Source organism: Xiphias gladius, chromosome 15 (assembly GCF_016859285.1).
Source record: "Xiphias gladius isolate SHS-SW01 ecotype Sanya breed wild chromosome 15, ASM1685928v1, whole genome shotgun sequence".
NCBI classification, from domain to species: domain Eukaryota; kingdom Metazoa; phylum Chordata; class Actinopteri; order Istiophoriformes; family Xiphiidae; genus Xiphias; species Xiphias gladius.
The window spans coordinates 17,926,175-17,945,320 of NC_053414.1; the positions used below are offsets into that span (position 1 = coordinate 17,926,175).

At 40.7% G+C, this 19,146-nt stretch overlaps 1 protein-coding gene across 6 annotated transcripts in view; it reads right to left on the reverse strand.

Annotated features, from left to right (window-relative positions):
• Positions 1-19,146, reverse strand: part of adgrl3.1 (adhesion G protein-coupled receptor L3.1) — a 111,233-nt gene that overhangs the window by 59,536 nt on the left and 32,551 nt on the right. For all 6 annotated transcript variants that reach the window (XM_040145895.1, XM_040145892.1, XM_040145893.1 and 3 more), the window contains 2 exons: positions 17,999-18,212; positions 2,167-2,276 (listed from right to left, as the gene is read on the reverse strand). In XM_040145895.1, the coding sequence (XP_040001829.1) occupies positions 2,167-2,276; positions 17,999-18,212 (324 nt within the window). The remainder of the gene's footprint in view (positions 1-2,166; positions 2,277-17,998; positions 18,213-19,146) is intronic.

The following is a 19,146-nucleotide window of genomic DNA, read 5'->3' on the forward strand; positions in this document are numbered from 1 at the left end:
TGCTTCATATCTCTCTCTCTATGTCCCTCCCTCTGTTAGCTGAGCTGTCTAATGACTTTGGTTTCAGATACTGTCTATTTTTGCGAGGCGAAACGTTACCCTGACGGACCCGCTGTTTATCAGATCACCACGGAGCTCATCTCCCTTTTGTACTCAGGTTTTCCCAAGCTACTGTTTGTTCTTTACAGTGATGAATCTATGAAGTAAGGGGCGCTGTATTTTCACACAGTCACACAGGTATATCAAAGAAAAAGACAAACAAGTGTCAAATGAATGGATGAGACGAGAGTGAAAACACAAACTGACAAAACACCCTGTTTTGATGCCTCCATGTCTGTGTGGTGTGTGAGTGTGTGTGCACGCGCTTGGTGGGGCATTAAGCAGGTATCAGGTTGTGTTTCCATCTGCTCCAGAGAGGGCTCTGATAGTCCTATTATTTAATCTGCTGGTCATTCTAGACGCCAGGCAAGAGCCGTTTAGCTAGACATAATTGAATGCTTCTGTGTGGGAGATCACCTTGGCCGTCTGTATGGACAATGTTGCCAAGGCTGTACGCTCAGACAAAAGACTCAAAAATATGTGTCTGTGATTTATGCAGCACTTTAGGAGGAAATATGCATAAAAACTAAAGTTCAAAATATCTGTTCCAATCAGTCAAGTTTGTGACAGAGCTAATACCTGGCACACGCATTTCTAATTCTAGGAAGATGAAATAGTCGGCGAAAAAAATGTAATATTTTAACTCAGAAGTTTGCCTAATAAACACAAAACACATTTTGCTTCCGACAACTCAGAACAAGGCAGTTTACTCATTTCACTTTAAATGACTTAAAAACAAGTGAGGCTCACTCCCCTTTTTTCAGCTATTTTTGTCAAAAGTAAGACTTAAATGGGCTTTTTGCTGTAAATAAATCCTAACTGCACCTCACCTCCAACTGTGTATGTCCTTCAGTCTTTTATGACTTATAACTGTTCCACCGCAGAGATGTTTGTAGCGAATAAAACATGTGAGCAGTAAGATGTACAGTACTGCATTTGTACAAAAATCACATTTACTTTTCATTTCATAACATACACACTACTTCTTGAATCTGTGTTTACGGGAGCTTTAGTATTCTGTTCAACTTTTATATTTATAACTAAAACTGAATACTATTTATTTTCCTCTGAAAGTTACGTTTTGGAAATCTGCTACAAAATAAAGTGCAGTAGGTCGACTATTGGACTGAGAAAGCTCTCTCATCATTGTTGTGTATTTCTTACTCACTTCAGTGCCTGTACTCTTTATGTATTTAGTAATATGTCCTCTGTCATTGCATCTTAAATGTAATATAATTTTGGCATAGCATAATTCATTTGTTATCGAATTACAATTGACTCTTCACCCACTTGGTCGTCTTCTGGTAAGGTTTTCCACCCCGACATGTGGAAATATTAAACATAACTGCTAAATGAACAAAGTGATATTTTTTTTGAATTTAGCTTTTTCATAAAACAGGCACAGCAGCTGCATTTTTTTTTCTGCAGTCACTCTAGGCTGGAATGTTGTGTGAAATAAACATCAAGGACAAATAGATGTCTTTAATCCACGCCTCCAACCTGAACCTTTATGTATTTATTATGCAGTGGGCTGTAACCTAGATTTTGGGGAAAAATATGCTATTACAAAAAAACGTTTCACAGTTTTTGGGATATTTTACAACCATTTCCCATGCATGTTTCACTTCAGTGAATACAACCTCCTAGTCTGTTATAACATGGTCAAAGGTCATATCACCATCTGTCATCATTTGAGCCCTTACTTCTTTCTGATCCACACTCCCTCAGACTTTCCCAGAGAGCTGTGTCATCATAGCAGCTTCCCATATGAACTTACACTGGCACTCAAATTACTGATGTTCATTTTGATTAAAACTGCATATTGCTGTTGATAAGTCAAAATGAAAAACTGCGAGCTTTTTACAATCTAAGTTATCAAGATCGTAAAATTCGATTATTTTAAAGACTTTGTCAGTATTTTAGACACATTTCATTGATAATAATCTGTGAATGAATAATGTTACCAAAGATGAGATACAGCGTACTCAAATATATGACTCGTAGTGCCATTATAGAGATATGAGATCACAAAAAGGTTGACATAATAAAAAAAAACAGAGTACTTACTATAAGGGACGCACTCATACTGGACTTCCAAGTATTTGTATGTGCCAGGGCAAGGGTCTGGGAAGACATCGGGCCCAGCCACCACTGCACACTGGGTACGGTTGTTGCATCTAAGTGGGGAAGTTGGGTAAAGAGGCAGATATGTTAGTTGAAATGCAACTGAGATGCAAAGATATATGCTCACAAACACCCACTGAAAGATGCACTTGTGTGTTTTTGAAGTCCAAAGCACTCTGATAGATTACACAGACCCTGACGTACAGTATGTTATATACTGTGAGATGTATTATATCCACTCATGTAGTTCACTACATTCATTCTAACACTCAAGAGTCTTCTGTGTTTAAAGACCCTCTGAACTGACAAGAGAGTAGACAATATGTCCTTACTGGTACACCTGGAATGAAAATTACACTAATAGAATCATTGAGTTCAGCTGCACACAAGGTGATCCATAGTGTCTTTTGAAGAGCTGTTACGTAAGGATACCTCTGGTGTTTGTGTGTGTTTTTGTGTGTGTGTGTGTGTGTGTGTGTGATTGTGTACTTGTACTTATATCTTTGTGAGGACCGGTTTAAGTTATATACCTTACAGAGAGAGAACATTTTGGGGAAGTGAGGACATTTTTGGCCGGTCCTCACTTTCTGAGACAACTTCAAACTCCTGTTTGAGGTATAAGACGGTTAGTCAGTTTTAGGGTTCATGTTAGAATTACATTTAGGTCAGGGTTAGGGTAAGGGTTGGGGGTCAGGCATTCAATTGTGATGGTTAAGGTTAAGGTAAATGGCTAGGGAATGCATTATGTCAGTGAGTGTCCTCATAAAGATAGAATTACAAGTAAGTGTGTGTGTGTGTGTGTGTGTGTGTGTGTGTGTGTGTGTGTGTGTGTGTGTGTGTGTGTGTGTGTGTGTGTGTGTGTGTGTGTGTGTGTGTGTGTGTGCGGGTGTGTGCGGGTGTTTGTGTGTGTGACAAAAATAACCTATGGCTTTAAGAGTATTTTGCCACAGAATCCAGATAATTAATTCTAATTATCAGAGGGGCCCTCTCCTCTGACACACAAAAAGTAAGTATTTCTTACTCTTATTAACACAGGTTATGTAAGGCACCACACTATATGTATATATACAGTATATGTAGTATGTGCCTTCCGAGGGCTTGTGTTTGCATGCCTGTACAGTATGTGCGCAATTATAAAAATGCATTAAAATACATACGTGACAGAGTGTCCTTAATTAAACATGCCAAGACCACTCCTCACAACAAAAGATGATTTGCAGGGGGACAGTTGGAGCCCATGTATTATCATGATGCATACAATGCTATCCCACCCTGAAGTGCCACTTCATCTCAATGGCATTTCCTGGTTTATATAAATTATTGAAATAACGTGTATCAAGAATACATTATGTGCAAGAATAGGGACAAAGGCCACACGAGGAGAAAGGGCTTATTTTAAGAAGGCTGATGAGCTATTTCTCCTCTCATCTGAATATTTCCTTTCAATTAGTACAACTCTTCTGTCTTTCCCTCTTTCCCTCTCTGCGCACCTGTCAGACAGGCGACATTTATATTAAAAACATTCAGATTCTCCCATTGAGATATTTTTAATGAGCATGCCAAACCCCTCAAGTCTCTTTTCTTTCAGTATCACATTCAACAATTTGCATAATGAAATATGCATGAGAGCTAATTTAATTTTTACTCAAAATTCCGATAACACACACAGAACTAATGTAGGCTACAGAGTACTACCTACTTTGACATATATTGGTGTCCATTGTTGAGCAGTGTGTCTGTGGTCAAGTGAGAGGTTACTGCAGTTTAAAAGGTTTAAAACTCTATGTGTTTCTATGTCTGTCATATTCTAATAACAATACCCGCCAGTCTTCTCTCCCGTTTCCCTCCCTTCTTTTTTCTCGCCTCTTTGCTTTTTAATTTCTTGCCCCGGTGCCTTCATCATCGGTCACCTGTCATCAGTTCAAGTTGTGGACTGAGGGGGACACAAAACTGACATGGCACCACAACTTTGCACACAACACCCACCAATGGACACGACTGGCGGGGCCACAGTGGGGAATCCCAACGCAAAACCCCACTTAATAACCTCACATATTTGCTAGCGCAAAAACCACTAGTTGTGTTGTCATCACACTGCGAGATGAAGACAAGCAATTAGAGCTACCTGTTTCACTTAAAACTTTGGGCTCAAAAGTACTGCCACAGGCACAAGTGTAGGATTAATTATTTCCACACACAGACTTTAAGGAAAAGAAACGTGAACTCTGGTAACACCAAGAAATCCCTGTGGCTTTATAGAAAAAAAAAAAAAAAAAAAACGTCTCATCCCTAAAGAAGAAGGGAAAAAACTCCAACTGACAGAAAAAGATGCTAGTGGTTTGGGCATTGACACCAAATGACATTAAAAAAAAAGTTATTGTACAAAGTCAACAGAATCAACAAATAACTGAAATACAGTACATTAGAAAAAAATCTGATGCAGGGAACAGGCAATGTAGAAGAAAGAACAGATGCAAATTTGTTCGAAGAGAGCAAAAGAGAGAACATTTAGGTTTTTCACAAGCAGTGGGTATGTGAATGCGTGTGTGTTTATTTCTGCTTTATGATACCGCAAAAAAGGCTCTGTCTGGGGACTTTTATGGCTGAGTAATAAAATAGTGAAGGTTATTGACTGGTGTTTTAAATAGAGGGTACAGAGCAAAGATTTGACATAATCTCTTGCGCGCTCTATCTCTCTGCTATCACTTGTTCTCTCTCTGTCTATTTTTGTCTGCACTACCTTTCTTTTTCTTCTCCCCATACTCTCTAAGCCAAGATAATAAACCATTTTCTTTCTCAGCCTTTGTCTTCATCCTTCCAACCAAGGAATTATTCCTCTCCGTTCCTCTTTCTTTGTCTCTCATTCCCACTGCCTGTTTTTTTCAGTCTGTTTATCTATCTTAAACCCACTTAGCTGCAGTTTCCGAAGTCACACCCAGATATATGTGGTAGGCCTCTTATTGCTGGCTTCCTTCCCCCCCTGTCTTCTCTCCCTCCTTAATATCTTTCTCATCCCTGCCTCCCTCAGGGCGTCATCTCTAGCCTCCCTCTGTTTCTCCCTCAATCCTCCATCCTTAGTAAAGCCTGTGCTGACGTCACCGTTCTGTCTGAGCCAGTAGTCTGAGTCAGATCCAAAAAAGACTCCCTTATGTCCCCAGTACCTTCAGCTCCTTCTCATGTTTTTTCTCTCTCTTACCCTCATTCCATTTCTGCCAACATGTTTATCCAACAGCCTAAGAAAACATAAGAACATCAGCAAAAATTCTCAATTCACATTTTCTTTGTATTCTGACCCATGTTAAATGTAGATGCAGAACATGCACATACACCCCCCACACACACCTTTGCAACCTATTGCTTTTTTTTTTCTTTTACATACTTTCAGACACCAAAATGGCTCTATAGTTTTCTTTCGTGTTTTTCTTAATGTTGGCAGAAAAGCGCCTTTTTTTAATTAGCATGGCCACATCAAACAAGGCAGTGGCCTGGATACCGCCTTGCCTGCTGGCTTTCTTCCCTGCACACACACACACACACACACACACACACACACACACACACACACACACACACACACACACACACACACACACACACACACACACACACACACAAACAAACTATTCACTAACAAAGCCGAGCTGTGGCAGGCAGGGAAAGGGAAGCTGGGATGCTGCAGTGGGTGCTGCTGTTGTTATTGTCTCTGATGTTTTTCACTTTGTTTGGCAGTCCTCCTTTCACTCTGTCTCTCTGTCTCTCTGTCTCTCTGTCTCTCTGTCTCTATCCCTCCTAAAAACATAACTGACTGACTGACTGATGATTTGATGAGGCTGATGCCGGCTGATGGAGCATGTGTGTGGGTATGTGTGTGCATATCCGCTAGCACATGCATGTGTCTGTGAGCAAATGTAAAATGGAATAAATATTTGTGAGCGCGTGTCTGCCGGCATGTGTGTGTGTGCTTGAGTGCAGATGTGTTGAAGAACTATATAATTACAGAGCAAGTGAGAGCTGGGTACTAATCCTCACGAGCTGAATGAGGTGTCTGAGAGTGAGTGACGCACAAAGCCAGTCGAATACAGTCAAACCTTTCCACAATGCTGTCTGCATCATCTAAAACACTGTGTTAACATGCTTAACACATACAAACTTTCTGGAATGCCGCCTGAACCCTGGAAACCCACACACACATACATACACACACACAGTATACTCTGCTGCCTGAAACTTCTAAAAACACACAAACACTGGCAGAACTGGAACATTATCCACTCATACAAGGTTTCTAGAACACGGGCAGTGCAGAAAAACTGCCGGTGTATCATATGGAAAGCCACACTATCTTTAAAAAATAAACTTGACTACATTACATTCATTTTGCATGACACTCACACATTAGAGCAATTTGGGGTTCAATATGTTGCCCGGGGAAACTTTCACACGTGGACAGGAGGTGTCAGGGATTGAACCACTAACTCCGCATTTTGTGACCAACTTGCCCGACCATAATATAATGTTCATTACTGAGCTGCATGGGAATACAAAGTTTGATAAAACTCAAATGATAGTTCCCGAACACAAACTGAACAAGTCCAGTTTCAACTGGGGAAATTCCATTTGTCGATGAAGACCGTGAGATATGGTTAAAAGCTCCAGAAAAGGTTAGTATGTATACCTTGAGTTAACAATATCATGTCAAACTACTCAAATATTCCCTAATTTTCCTCAGATCTTATTCTTGAGAGATTTAGCATTCATCCTCATGAGTAATTCAGTAAACAGAAGTGTTTGCTGTCATGATGTTACCTGCCTGTTCCGGGGATTTACTGTCCCAGTTCTGTGACAAATCTGCATCCACTACAGTACTTGCTATTAAAACTGAAACATCCACAATTTTAACAAAGTTAAACAACATTATTGTGAGCAGAGAAAACACTACAGCTGCCATGACAATTTACAACCGTGAATAATTACGTAATCATAACTTGGTTTCGTCCTTATCCATAAAATTTACCAAAGCTCTCCTCTTAAGACATTTTTTCTTTCATTTTTTTAGTTGTTATCTCCGTTGTGTAAAAACTTCTACATCATTCAGTTCTCTCTGTCCTGCTTATATTACGGACATGTCTGAACCAAATTGGGCCCCTTGACTCCCCCATGGACCCTGGGCCTTTTTTGGCGAGTTTCAACTACGCCTAGGCCTAGGGATTTAGGGAAATGGTGTCCATTAAAGACGGCTAGAAAAAACACAAATATTAAATTGACAACGTTATATTATCAAAAAGTGACCATTCTTGTATAGTCACAAGCCACAGAACATACAGTTGAGAAAGGCTTCGTTCCAAGGCCAGATTTTTAATTATAAGTTCCGTTACAAAAATATCAGGGTGATTTTGAATAAGGTTGCCTTATTTCTGGAACAGAACCCGGAAGTTCCAGTTTCACTTTGGCTCTCTAAATTCTGCTGAAAGATGGTTAGCGATAACAATCTGGGCGTTTAAGTCCTCATTAAACATTATTATTTGTATTACTATCACAAAATACTGTAAAACAAACATTACAGAATGTCGTGGGATGACAGAGTGCTGCCTGAAGATTCCTAACACAGTCATCAAAGAACAAGCTGTGCCTGAAATCGCTCCCTTTTTATCATATAGTGCACTATATTTAGCTAGTTAATTTTAAACAACAAATGTGTTTAGGAGGAAACTTAATTGTGACCAAATTATGTTTTACTGTTAATATAATAAGGATATTGTTATTGTACGTATTTTGCAGTCACAAATATGTTGATACTGAATGCATCAGTATTTGTCTTCTGCCAAAATATCCGATCTTGTAGTACAATATCCACTTGTAGTGACTACAGCATTATTAAACTTTTTTATGGTTTAGGCACTCACAGCACTTGATTAAGGGTTGGGGAAATATCTTTGTCTGTCTTAATACAGAAAAAGTCCATGGTGACTTCAGACGCAACATGTTTATTTACATTTAAGCAAAAACACGATCTTCCACAGACGTCGTTTCTAAACATAATCCAGCCAGTGATTACATTGCTCCTACAGTGTAACTGGGTAAACAAATTAACTTTTCATGAATGTAATTTGTAGGAGATAGGGCTGGAAATTTATGCACTATATAGCGCCCTTACAAAGTTTCACTTTGGAATACAGAAGTAGTGCCCATGGCATGTACACAACTTTCTGCTAACAATCCAACAATGCCATGCATCCCACTTTATAGATGCGAAAATTATGGAAGTGGACTCCAGACAGAGGACTCTCTCAGTGATGATGCAAAATGACAATGGAGCCAACAGCTGACATTGGGCAAGAGGCGGGGTACACACCGGACAGGTCGCCAGTCTATCACAAGGCTAACATGTAGCGACAAACAACCATTCATGCTCACATTCACATCTACGGGCAATTTAGAGTGGTCAGTTAACCTAACCAGCATGTCTTCGGAGCTTGGGAGGAAGCCGAAGTACCTGGAGGAAACCCACGAGGAGAACATGCAAACTCCACACAGAAAGGCCCCGGCCGAACCAGGATTCGAACCAAGAACCTTGTTTCTGTGAGTGCTAACAACTTTGCCACCGTGCCGCCCAATATTCAGTTATATATCACATAAATGGGTTTGTCTTCTGATCACGTTTGCCTTTTCTTTAATCAAGAATATATTTTGTCCATGCTCAGTAGTGTCTAAAATGTAGTGACCTTTAGAGATAATTTCTTTGTAAATCCTATTTGTTTCCTCCACTTTTTACTGTTTTACTGTTTTACTGTAAAAAACATGCTTTGCCATAGTCAAGTTCGACAAACAATCACAGTAAACACAACCTGACAAGAGTTATTGCAAGAGAACACCACTGTAAATTACATTATATCAGTAGTCCAAACTATCCACGAAAATAGAATGAATCCAGTATTGTGAAAATGCTTAAAAATGCAAGCCTAAACATTTTTCCCATGGTAAAAAAAAAAAAGAATGACAAATATTATAAGCTTGTAACACATTCTGAGAAAAATTAAACTGAAAAAACCCAAACTGGGAAAAATTAAGCAGAGGGAGCTGAGAAGTTGGAAAAACAGTTTGTGAAAATAACAAGAGGAAGGGGGCAAGATGATTTTCACAGGGCTCTTTATGTCCTGCAGGAGTTCAGGAAACCCATTTGACAGCAGACAGAGCATTGTTACTGTATCTTGCTACAGGATAAAAAGCTGTTAGGCAGACCATACCCTCTCTCTCCCTCTATCTATCTATCTCCCTCTCTCTCAAACACACACACATACCCCATATGAGATTCTCCTGCTACTGGCCTCATTTCAGCTTTATTAGCTCCCTGATCTGGTTATACACACATATATAGTAGGCTGTTTGGAGATGGGAAAATGGAGTGATGGAAATGGATGTTGAACAGGAGGAATCCAAACCGGGGAAAAGTGTGGAGGGATGCGGAGGAGCTGGGATGTAGTAAGTAATTAAAGAGTGATACACGGATTGTGATTGACAGACGTATGAGGAAGGGAGCAAGACAGACAGGTGTCTGTGTGTGTTTGCGTGAGCAAATCTGTTTATATGTCTACAATGGGGTACAGTGAAGCAGACACATCCCATCCTGTGCCAGCACCACCATACCACACTTAAAATAAGAAATGACAGATCTGTCTTTCTCTTTCTCCCACACACATACACATAAACACACACGCACAAACACTAATACACTTCTCGGCGGTCCCTGCGTGTCTGTCAGCTCTCGAACAGCCTGTCAGACAAGCCACAGGTAAAATAATGTTGTTTTCCCCGCCGGGAAAAAGCTTTGAAATGTGTTGCATTATTAATATTTGGCTTGAGGATGTCACTCTCTCTCCCGTTTTTCTCTCATTCTTTCTGAAGCAAGCCATGCATACACTGTGTGTCCAATATGTAGCTTCTGTCAAATGAAAGGTATACCTGACAGTCTCATGCATGCACTTTGGGAATATGAATTGTGGCCTGAAACATGTCAATGATAGAAAATGACTGAAAGGACAATGCTATGATCTGAACCCACTCAGGTCAACTGCACCTGAACAGTATATAACATTTTCTTTCTATCTGCAAACCAACAAATTGCAGTCAGGTCAATAAAATCACCAGCTTGCACTGGCACATTTCGGTGAAGAGATAAAAGATGTTTTAAAGATCAGATAGTTGCAAACTTCCAGTCTACATACAGAGGACCAGCTGTATGCAAATGGAAAACAGAGCATACATTTCTTTACCCTGTATAATGCCTATGTAATTGTTAAGACAACACATGATACGAAAAATATTGCACTGAATGTGAAATGTGTGTCAACACCATATTTAATTTGCTGAGGAAAATGTAATCCGTCCTTATATACGTTTTTTTTTTTTTTTAGGTTAAAATGAAATGAGTGTAAATCCTAGCTAGATAGAAAGTGGTATGTGATGCATGTTAGTTCAGCCTTTAAAAACAACCTTTTTTGTCGTTGATAGCAAATCACATTTGAATAATATTTTTTGCTACAGGACACTATTTTTAAGGATAGTGAACTACAAGAAACAATGTGCTTATTAATAATATTGTTGTATCATCATACACAGTGACACACAAATAATGCATACAAAAACTTTATGCCCTCTATCTTGCTAGCAGGCAACAGCCGACTATAGTTTTATGAGCTTCGCCATTTCCCCTCCCCTCTTCCACTGGTAACCATGGCAACTTCCACATCGTCCAATTCCAGGACACGCTCAGGGAGTCGTCCTCCTGGTTCCACCTAGCAACATTCCTATGCTGGCATCCCTGTGATTCTCTCTGCCTTGCATCTGTGTGTGCGTGTGCTTATTTCTCTATGTGACACCTCTTTCTCCACAGTTTAATCCAAGACCACCTGCTTGCACAAACTACAAATCCTCCTAAAAGCTAACAGATGAGTAGCATTTCAGACAGCTAGGCTGTCTCTTCTGGTTGGTGAAAAGCAGAGGAGCGTGTAAGACACCATCACCGTCAAGATACCAGAGCCATGCCAAACCGAGACACTGTCTTGCAGGATTTAGTCAGCCTCACCTCGTGATGCACAAAAAATGCACGCTGTTGTGTGTATGCATGTATATGTGCACCCTGTGTCCCGGTCTGGTTTTTTTTGCTCTACAATGTCAATGTCAAAGTATCAAGTCAGTCAGGAAGTCAGTCACTGTCTACATGGCAGCAGGATGCTAGAGTCACATGTTGGTCACATGTGACAGACTTTGAATGTGTACGTGGGAGAGAGAGAAAGAATTAGAGAGGGTGTGTGGTGTCTAGACCATTCTCAAACTGTTCTCAGGCAGCCATGTAGCTTAGGTGCTCGGTGAAGCATGATAACGAAGGTTGGCAGAGCCGTGGCGACAGAAGAAAAGGGTCAGACAGTGGAGACTTTGACATGTGGACACACAGAGGTTTTGGAAGAACAACAGTTGTCAGTCAGGGTGATTGCGCTATATATTGGTGTGTGAGTGGGTGGATAGAGGAGAATGTGGCTATGTGAAAGGGACAATAATAGTAAGTGATGAACATTTGTGTTCATTGCTGTCACATATCTGAAGGAAAGTTTCTTTATATGTGTTTCAGAAATGACTGTATGCCAGAATCTGTCACTCTCTCACAATATACTGTATGTGTCTATCTGTGAGTAAATGTGTGTATGTTTGTATGTGTATATGTGTTTGTCTGTGTGTTTGTGTGTGTGTGTGTGTGTGTGTGTACATATGCATGCATGTGTGTGGGCCCTAATTACCGAAGTGAGCAAGGGTGACAGTTGGGCCCCTAGGGTGCCGCAGGGCATCTCCTGTAACCGTGGTGACTATATGAGGGTGGCAGCACACGCACACACACACACACACATTAAGTAGGACATTTCCAGATATGACCTCATTCAATGGGAGGCAGGATAGTTAATGGAGGGAGAAGATGAGTGGACAGATAGACAGAAAAAATCAGAGATAGATATAATAACAAGATATAATTATTAATATCCTGGTGGACCACCTCTACAAGACATCACACACACGCGCACACACACATACACATACACGTATATACAAAGCACATAGTAGACACAGCCTCGGTTGCCTCATTACAAAACTTCAATTTAGCAGATAATATTGTTTTTGTACTTAGAGTCACTGGGCTGGAATAATGATAGAAAATGTAAGATTTATGTAAGGTTAAAGCATTTATTTATCTCTGTCTCTTTCATTATGTGTTCCGCCTCTCTCTTCTTCTCCTTCTGTGTTTACAGAGATGGATTAGACTCAAATGGAGAAGACAGATGAAGTGCAGGTAAGCCTGCAAAAAAGTGCCAGATTGTATGACATACTTCACTGGTTACACATTCCTGGACTGTAGTGAATGGCTAGCACTCGATTATAGTCTCTGATTCAAGTGGTTTTCTATAATTCAGAGTTAAAGGAAAAAAACTTCAGAGGTTTCTTTATAGTCTCCCATGTGAATGGTTCTAACATGTGGGTGCACGCTCACTAACACACATAGAAAAGCATACAACTATAGATGTACGCATTTTCAAACACACAGGCATATACGCACAAACACGTTCACACACTAGCACACTAGCCTGATGCTTTTGAAGGCTGAGTCTCAGTCCTACAGAGAAAGGCTGCCAAAAGAACTTGACCAAACTTGGGAACTGATGAGAAACCCTCAATTTCTCTCTGAGTGTGTGTCCCTGTGTATGGGCAAGAGAGTGTGTGAGCATGCATCCATGAGCAAGCACACGTGTCCATGCAGGCATGCATGTGAATTCAATGGTGTGTGTGCACACGGAGATGGTGCACAGTTGTGTGTTTACAAAGATCGTGCACCTAGGATCCCTGGGGCCATTGAAGGCTGGGGCTTAGTTTTGTGACTAGGGATGCCTCTGTAGCCTTCAGCCATGGTGCATTTGATCACGAGGGCGTCAAAATATAGAATATATACTGTAAACTACAGGCAATATGCTGCACCACATAAGCCCCTGCCTTTAAGTCTTATCCACACCTTTCCCCTGAGCTAGGGAAAGAAAAAGGTGAATGGCAAAACAGGGAAAGACAATGAAAAATAAAATAAATGGTGAGGGAGAGAGGAAAAGTGACAAGTGAGGGTGAGAAGTAGGGAGTGAGAAGCTATTTGAGGAATGACAAGGGGGAAGAAAAAAAATGGCAATGGAGTGAAAAATATAGGGATATCAAGAGAGTGACAGATTGGAGAATAATAAATAGAGCATGTTGTTATTTAACACTTCCAAAAGCAAGGGAGAAAAGAGGAGTGGAGGAGAAGGGGGGACAACTTCCTACCCTTGTCTTTCTTGTCAAAGTGGTTTCCCTTTGTGCTGAGGGACTTCTTCAAGTGGGATGAGAAAGTAGAGGAAAAAGGGAGAGCAATAGAGAGGATGAGAGAGAAAGAAAGGCAGAAGGGCAAACAAGGTGACAAGGTGGGAGAGGCAGTATAGAGGTTTCAGGGGAAAGTCTGTTTGAAGTCCAGAAGTAATTTTCTAACATGGTAGCTGTGGCAGGGGTAGCATAACAGAGTTTGTGTGCCTGTGTGCACTGCCTACACATTCTTCAGAGTGTCCACACTTACAGCCTCAAGTGCCTGAATGCATGTGTGTGAGACTGAGAGAAAGAATAAGAGAGAGTGCTCTGAAAGGTCCATGAAGCACTCAAGTATCAGTAAGAGAGAAGGAGTGCATTGGGAAGCATCTCATAGAAGCCATCAAGTCACTTTTATGTCAGTAGATTGCTATAAGTTGCAGGCATTCCACCATTTTGGTTGCAGCTCTCTCCCTGTGCAGAAGTGAACAACCCAAACCTTAAAATACCTCTGTTGTCCTGATATAACTCTCCCCACTGACACTTTAATGTACACTCAACCTTACCACACCCTAGCTGTAGCCAACATGGCTGCTTTAAAAAATACAATGGAACAAACTGGAATTGTATTTACATTTTCTTAATTGAATAATAAAAGTAAAATCTAACTATAATGGAAGTTAAAACTAAGAATGCTCGGTAGCCATTTTGAAAGAAGCGCTTCAATTCAAATCCTGATAAAACGGACTGAGTCATTGAACTGAGGCCAGTGTATCACTAAAACAGATTAAGCATAACTTTCATGGCCACAGCTTCGTTTCCCCTTCAACCCGGTGTATCCCAATGGGGAGATAATCTGGGAAATGCAGCAATATCAGGTCCTCTCTAGGTTGCCTGAGAAGCCTTGTGAGACCCTCTGGAGATATGAGGCTTTGATATCAAGACCAATTACGTGGTATGGGCACACACACACACTCACACGCACAAACAAACACACACACACACACACACACACACACATAGGCACGCACGCACGCACACAGACCCATACAAACATGTACATACACACACACTCCCTGGCCTTGGAGAGTGGTAGAGAGGAAAACAAAGAGAGAATGTGATACTGAGGAAACACTGGGCAGGCGGAACATGCTCTGATTTTATCAGCCAGTTGAGCTGGGCTTGAAAGCCAGAGACGATACAGACATAGAGGGAATGAGAGAGTGGAAACCAGACAGGCTGAAATAGACTGAGGAAGAGGGGTGTGTGAGTATGGGAAAAAGCCAAATGCACACACATACACACAAAAAACCCCACTGCAATTTGTGCAAGAGCCCCAGTAAAGGCTTCAACACGCATTAACAAGCGCACAAACACACGTTAGACGTGTGCATGAGCACACATTCAAAGATTCACTGTGTGCATTTATGTGGAACACTGGTGCGCTCACTGTGTGCATAAGCATATCTGAGCCGAGCTTCGTTCTTGTCTGCGCACAAATGACAAATTACAGGAAAAAACCTGTGAACCTAAGTGGAGAAACAGGATGACAATGCCCCAAACCATGGGGCACGAGGGCTCGCTGAATGGTCTGATGAGTGTGAAAATGATGTGATTCATATGCTGTGGCCCTCACAGTCACCAGATCACGACCCAACCGAACACCTATGGGAGATTTCAACCAACGTGTTACACAGCGCTCTCCACCACCATCATCAAAACAACAAATGAGGGAATATCTTTTGGAAGAACGGTGTCCATCCCTCCAGTAGAGTTCCAGGGACTTGTAGAATCAATGTTCTGGTGGTCCCTGGTGGTCCAACACCATACTAAGACACTTTATATTGGATTTTCCTTTAATTTTTCACCCGTCTGTAATTGCACAGACACATACAAAGGGTCACTCACAGCTTTTTAAAACACAAGCACATATACACACTGAAAATATATGTGATAAACAGTTGTTTCCTGTCTGAGTCACCTCCACAGAGGATCCCCTCAAGATTAAGTTTGGCCTCTGGCTCTGCTAATTGGAGTTTAAAGCCTAGTGTAGCCCTTCGGCAGTGTATGCTGTGAGGGCACACGCTGTGTGTATCTGCGTGAGTGGATGTGTATAAATCATGGATAGCAAGGCCTGTAGGAGAGTGGCCACACAAGCTGCAGCTGCCAGAGCGACTGGAGAGACTGGGCCGGGCCAAAGCAATCACATTTAGAGCCCCGCCACATGTTGGAGACAGGTGGTTTGATAGAGAGACAGAAGAGTCAGTGAGAGAGAGAAAGATGACAGCAATACTGAGGCAGAAAAAAACATGTGTGTCTGTGTGTGTGTGTGTGTGTGTGCAGTATATCACTCACTCCCTAATTTGGATGAGAGTCAGGACATATTTGGCTAGTAGAATTATGATACTTAAAGCATATCTATCAAGTCTCATGTTTAATTTGTGAAATTCATTACTCTATGGCCTTATTGGCATCTCATAGCAGTGATCATTTCAAGAATTGTTAGAAAATCAAAACATGCGCTGTAAATTCTGTGCAGCGATGAACTGCTAATATTTTGGCACTCTTTCTGGCTTTAGTTGCTGTGCCACTGTGAGGAGAGGGGGCGATCACACTGGCCAGCTGCAGAGGAAGTGTTAGTGAGTAATTTCCATTGTCCAACAAGGTTCTGCGGTTGTATGGAATTGTTCTGCATGTACAGGAACTGAGAGCAGCAGAATGTGCGGGGTGGGGCCCACGGGTTACACTGGTTTCCATAGATTTTCCATCACCTTTTTCCTTTTTTTCCATTACACTAAGTCTGACAGGTATGCTGCACTGTCATGTTGCTGTTGTTTGCTGTCAGCTTTGTGAAAGTGGATTAACATGCCAGTAATGCTAAACTTGTCATTGATACTTCACCAGGAAGAATACTAAATGAACAGTTGGCACTGCTCACCTACTGTAGCTAGGGTTTCTCGGACTGAGAGACATCTGTCTCCTCCTCTGTACAAATAATTAAAGCAATTCAAAGTGTTCCAGCTCTGGATAAAGCTCTTTGCGCCATGACTCCCCTTGCGCATTTTGCACCAAAATGTACCATGTGACAAACTTCATTACAATGTGATAAGAAAATATTTGTTTTAACTTAAAAAAGTTATTATCCGGGCTGCCATTAAATTTTAAGTTGACTGAATTTGAGAAGACAAGTTGAGGTAATTTTGTACTGATTCAAAACAAATAAACTTTTCTAGTCCAGGAAACTTGATATTAATTCAGTTGTACTAACATACTTTAGTTTACATAACTTAATCACAATTCAGTTTGTATAGAATTCTCTAGTTGAGTCAACAAAATCTTTCAATTTCTTTCAACTTCCAAAGCTGAAAATATTTTATTTACAGTTCATTCTACATACAATATCTACACTGTAAATCATTTTTACATTTGTTCAACCTAGCAACAACTTCCCCTGCTGCCTTAAAAATTTGAGTTAACTTAACTTAGTTAGTTCAACACAGTTTTATGAGTTTTGAAAATTTAAAACTAACTGAGTTAACTGAACCTGAGAGGTTCAATAAACTTAAGACTTTAATTTGAATCGCCTGTTTAGTCATGTGGACAGTCGTTACAGGCTTGCTTTCCTTTTGCCTCTTCTCAGTTTAAAGAGTCCGTTCTTCATTTGACATGAAGTCATACAGAACAGCTGCAGCTGCTGAAGGCACTTTGTACCAGAATCAGTGCAACGCTAACAGGAGAGGCTGGCTGTACACAGCGAATTTGTTAAGCTCTCGGTGTATGGGGGTAGGGGCTGAACTCAATACTAACATTCATCGTGGTCAACATTGTTTTCAATATTACGAAAAGAAACAACCATGATTTACCTAAATATGTATTAAAGACACACAGCAAGTTTACACCATGTCTGTTTTCTTCAAACTACAAAAAAGGAAAGTCTTTGGAGCGTTTTAACTCTCAAACAATTCATGCTGTTAATATGCTAGTTTTGTTACTTTAAAACATTAATTTAATGATTTGATTGAGCTCTCAGCATTTCATTCATTCAACCCATCATTTCAGGTCAAAAGATCTCAAGTTAGAACAACTCATGTTTATGAGTTCTGAAAGTGGTCTGAAAGTTAAAACATTCTAAGTTTAATTAACTTGAAATTAACAAAACTTACATATTTATATTAAGTTAATGAGAAAAGATTAGTTGATTCCTCAAAATTCCTATATGATTTTTTTCTAGTGTAACAAAGCAACACAGAGAATTGACTATTTTTACTGCGGCTGTCCACTTTTGTTCTACAGTCCTCTCAAAATGTGAGACCTGCGGTAAACCTTCTACACAAGCACTCTATAGAGGCATCAGACAGATGGATTTCACACCATATCAAGTCACTCCTTCACCGAAACAAATAAACACACTGACCGGAGTGACATGATCTTGTATGCATCCGGCAGGTAGCACCGTGTGTTCTCCATCTGCGCAGGGTCCGAGTCGCAGATCTTGTCATCGGTGCGGCCGTAGTTGGCGCTCTCGATCATGATGACATCTGTGCCGGGGCAGCGCAGCTCGATGGGGTAGGACTCACAGGACAGCTCCCTGCGCACTACTGCCATGGGGATAGGGGCACGGCCATAGGCTGGACATACAGACACACAAGCACAAACATTGGTACAAATGTTGTTTTCAGCTTTTGTTTTGATACAACGATATATATAATGTCTCTCCTGCCTATTGAAATACTTGAATACTCTACTTATGTTTAAGGTTGTCTTTGAAATATGAAGACCTAAATTGTACAAGCACAGGCTGTGCTGAACTAACACTGTATTTTTACACTTGTCATATAGACTAATTATCCACACTCTAGAAAAACAATAGCATCACAGAAGATTTTTCATAAGTGCATGTCGACTGTTGTGAGTGAACTGACTTGATAATTACTGTTTTACAGTAAGCAGTTTTAGACATCATTCTAGGTAGAGAACAATTGCCTGGCATTTCAACGGGCATTTAGTGCTGCAAAGATTATTCAAAGACGGCAATGCCTAATTATTTTCAGAAGCTGCAAATTTGATGCATACATCCACCCTTACTTTACTGAAATAGGAAACATGTCATTAATTCCGAAGAGATTGAAGCCACTGATCTGTCCCAGATCTCTTTAGCGCTGTTGCTTTACTTCCTGGCTTGTTTAATGAGTAGAACTGATGAAGCCTCCTGGATAATGAAACATCTGTAAGACCAAACAGCAATCAAGTTTCCACTGACTTATTAAGTCTATAACCTGAAACCGGAAATTCTTCATAATAGGAAGCAGCAGAAGCTTTTCCAGCACAGTTCCCACCTATGGTGCAGAGAGACATGGGATTTGACGGGGCACGTGCTCTTCATACTCCCATCAAATTCCAAGACGACACACATTGGAACCATAAAAAAACAAAAAAAACAAAAAGTGCTTCAAGAAAATACGAGCTTGCGGCACTGCTTCTGAGATGCTTCTCCTTGCACTATGTGCCGCTATCACACTTTAGACTTTCGCACAGCAAGCATTTTGGCTTGTCATCACGTCA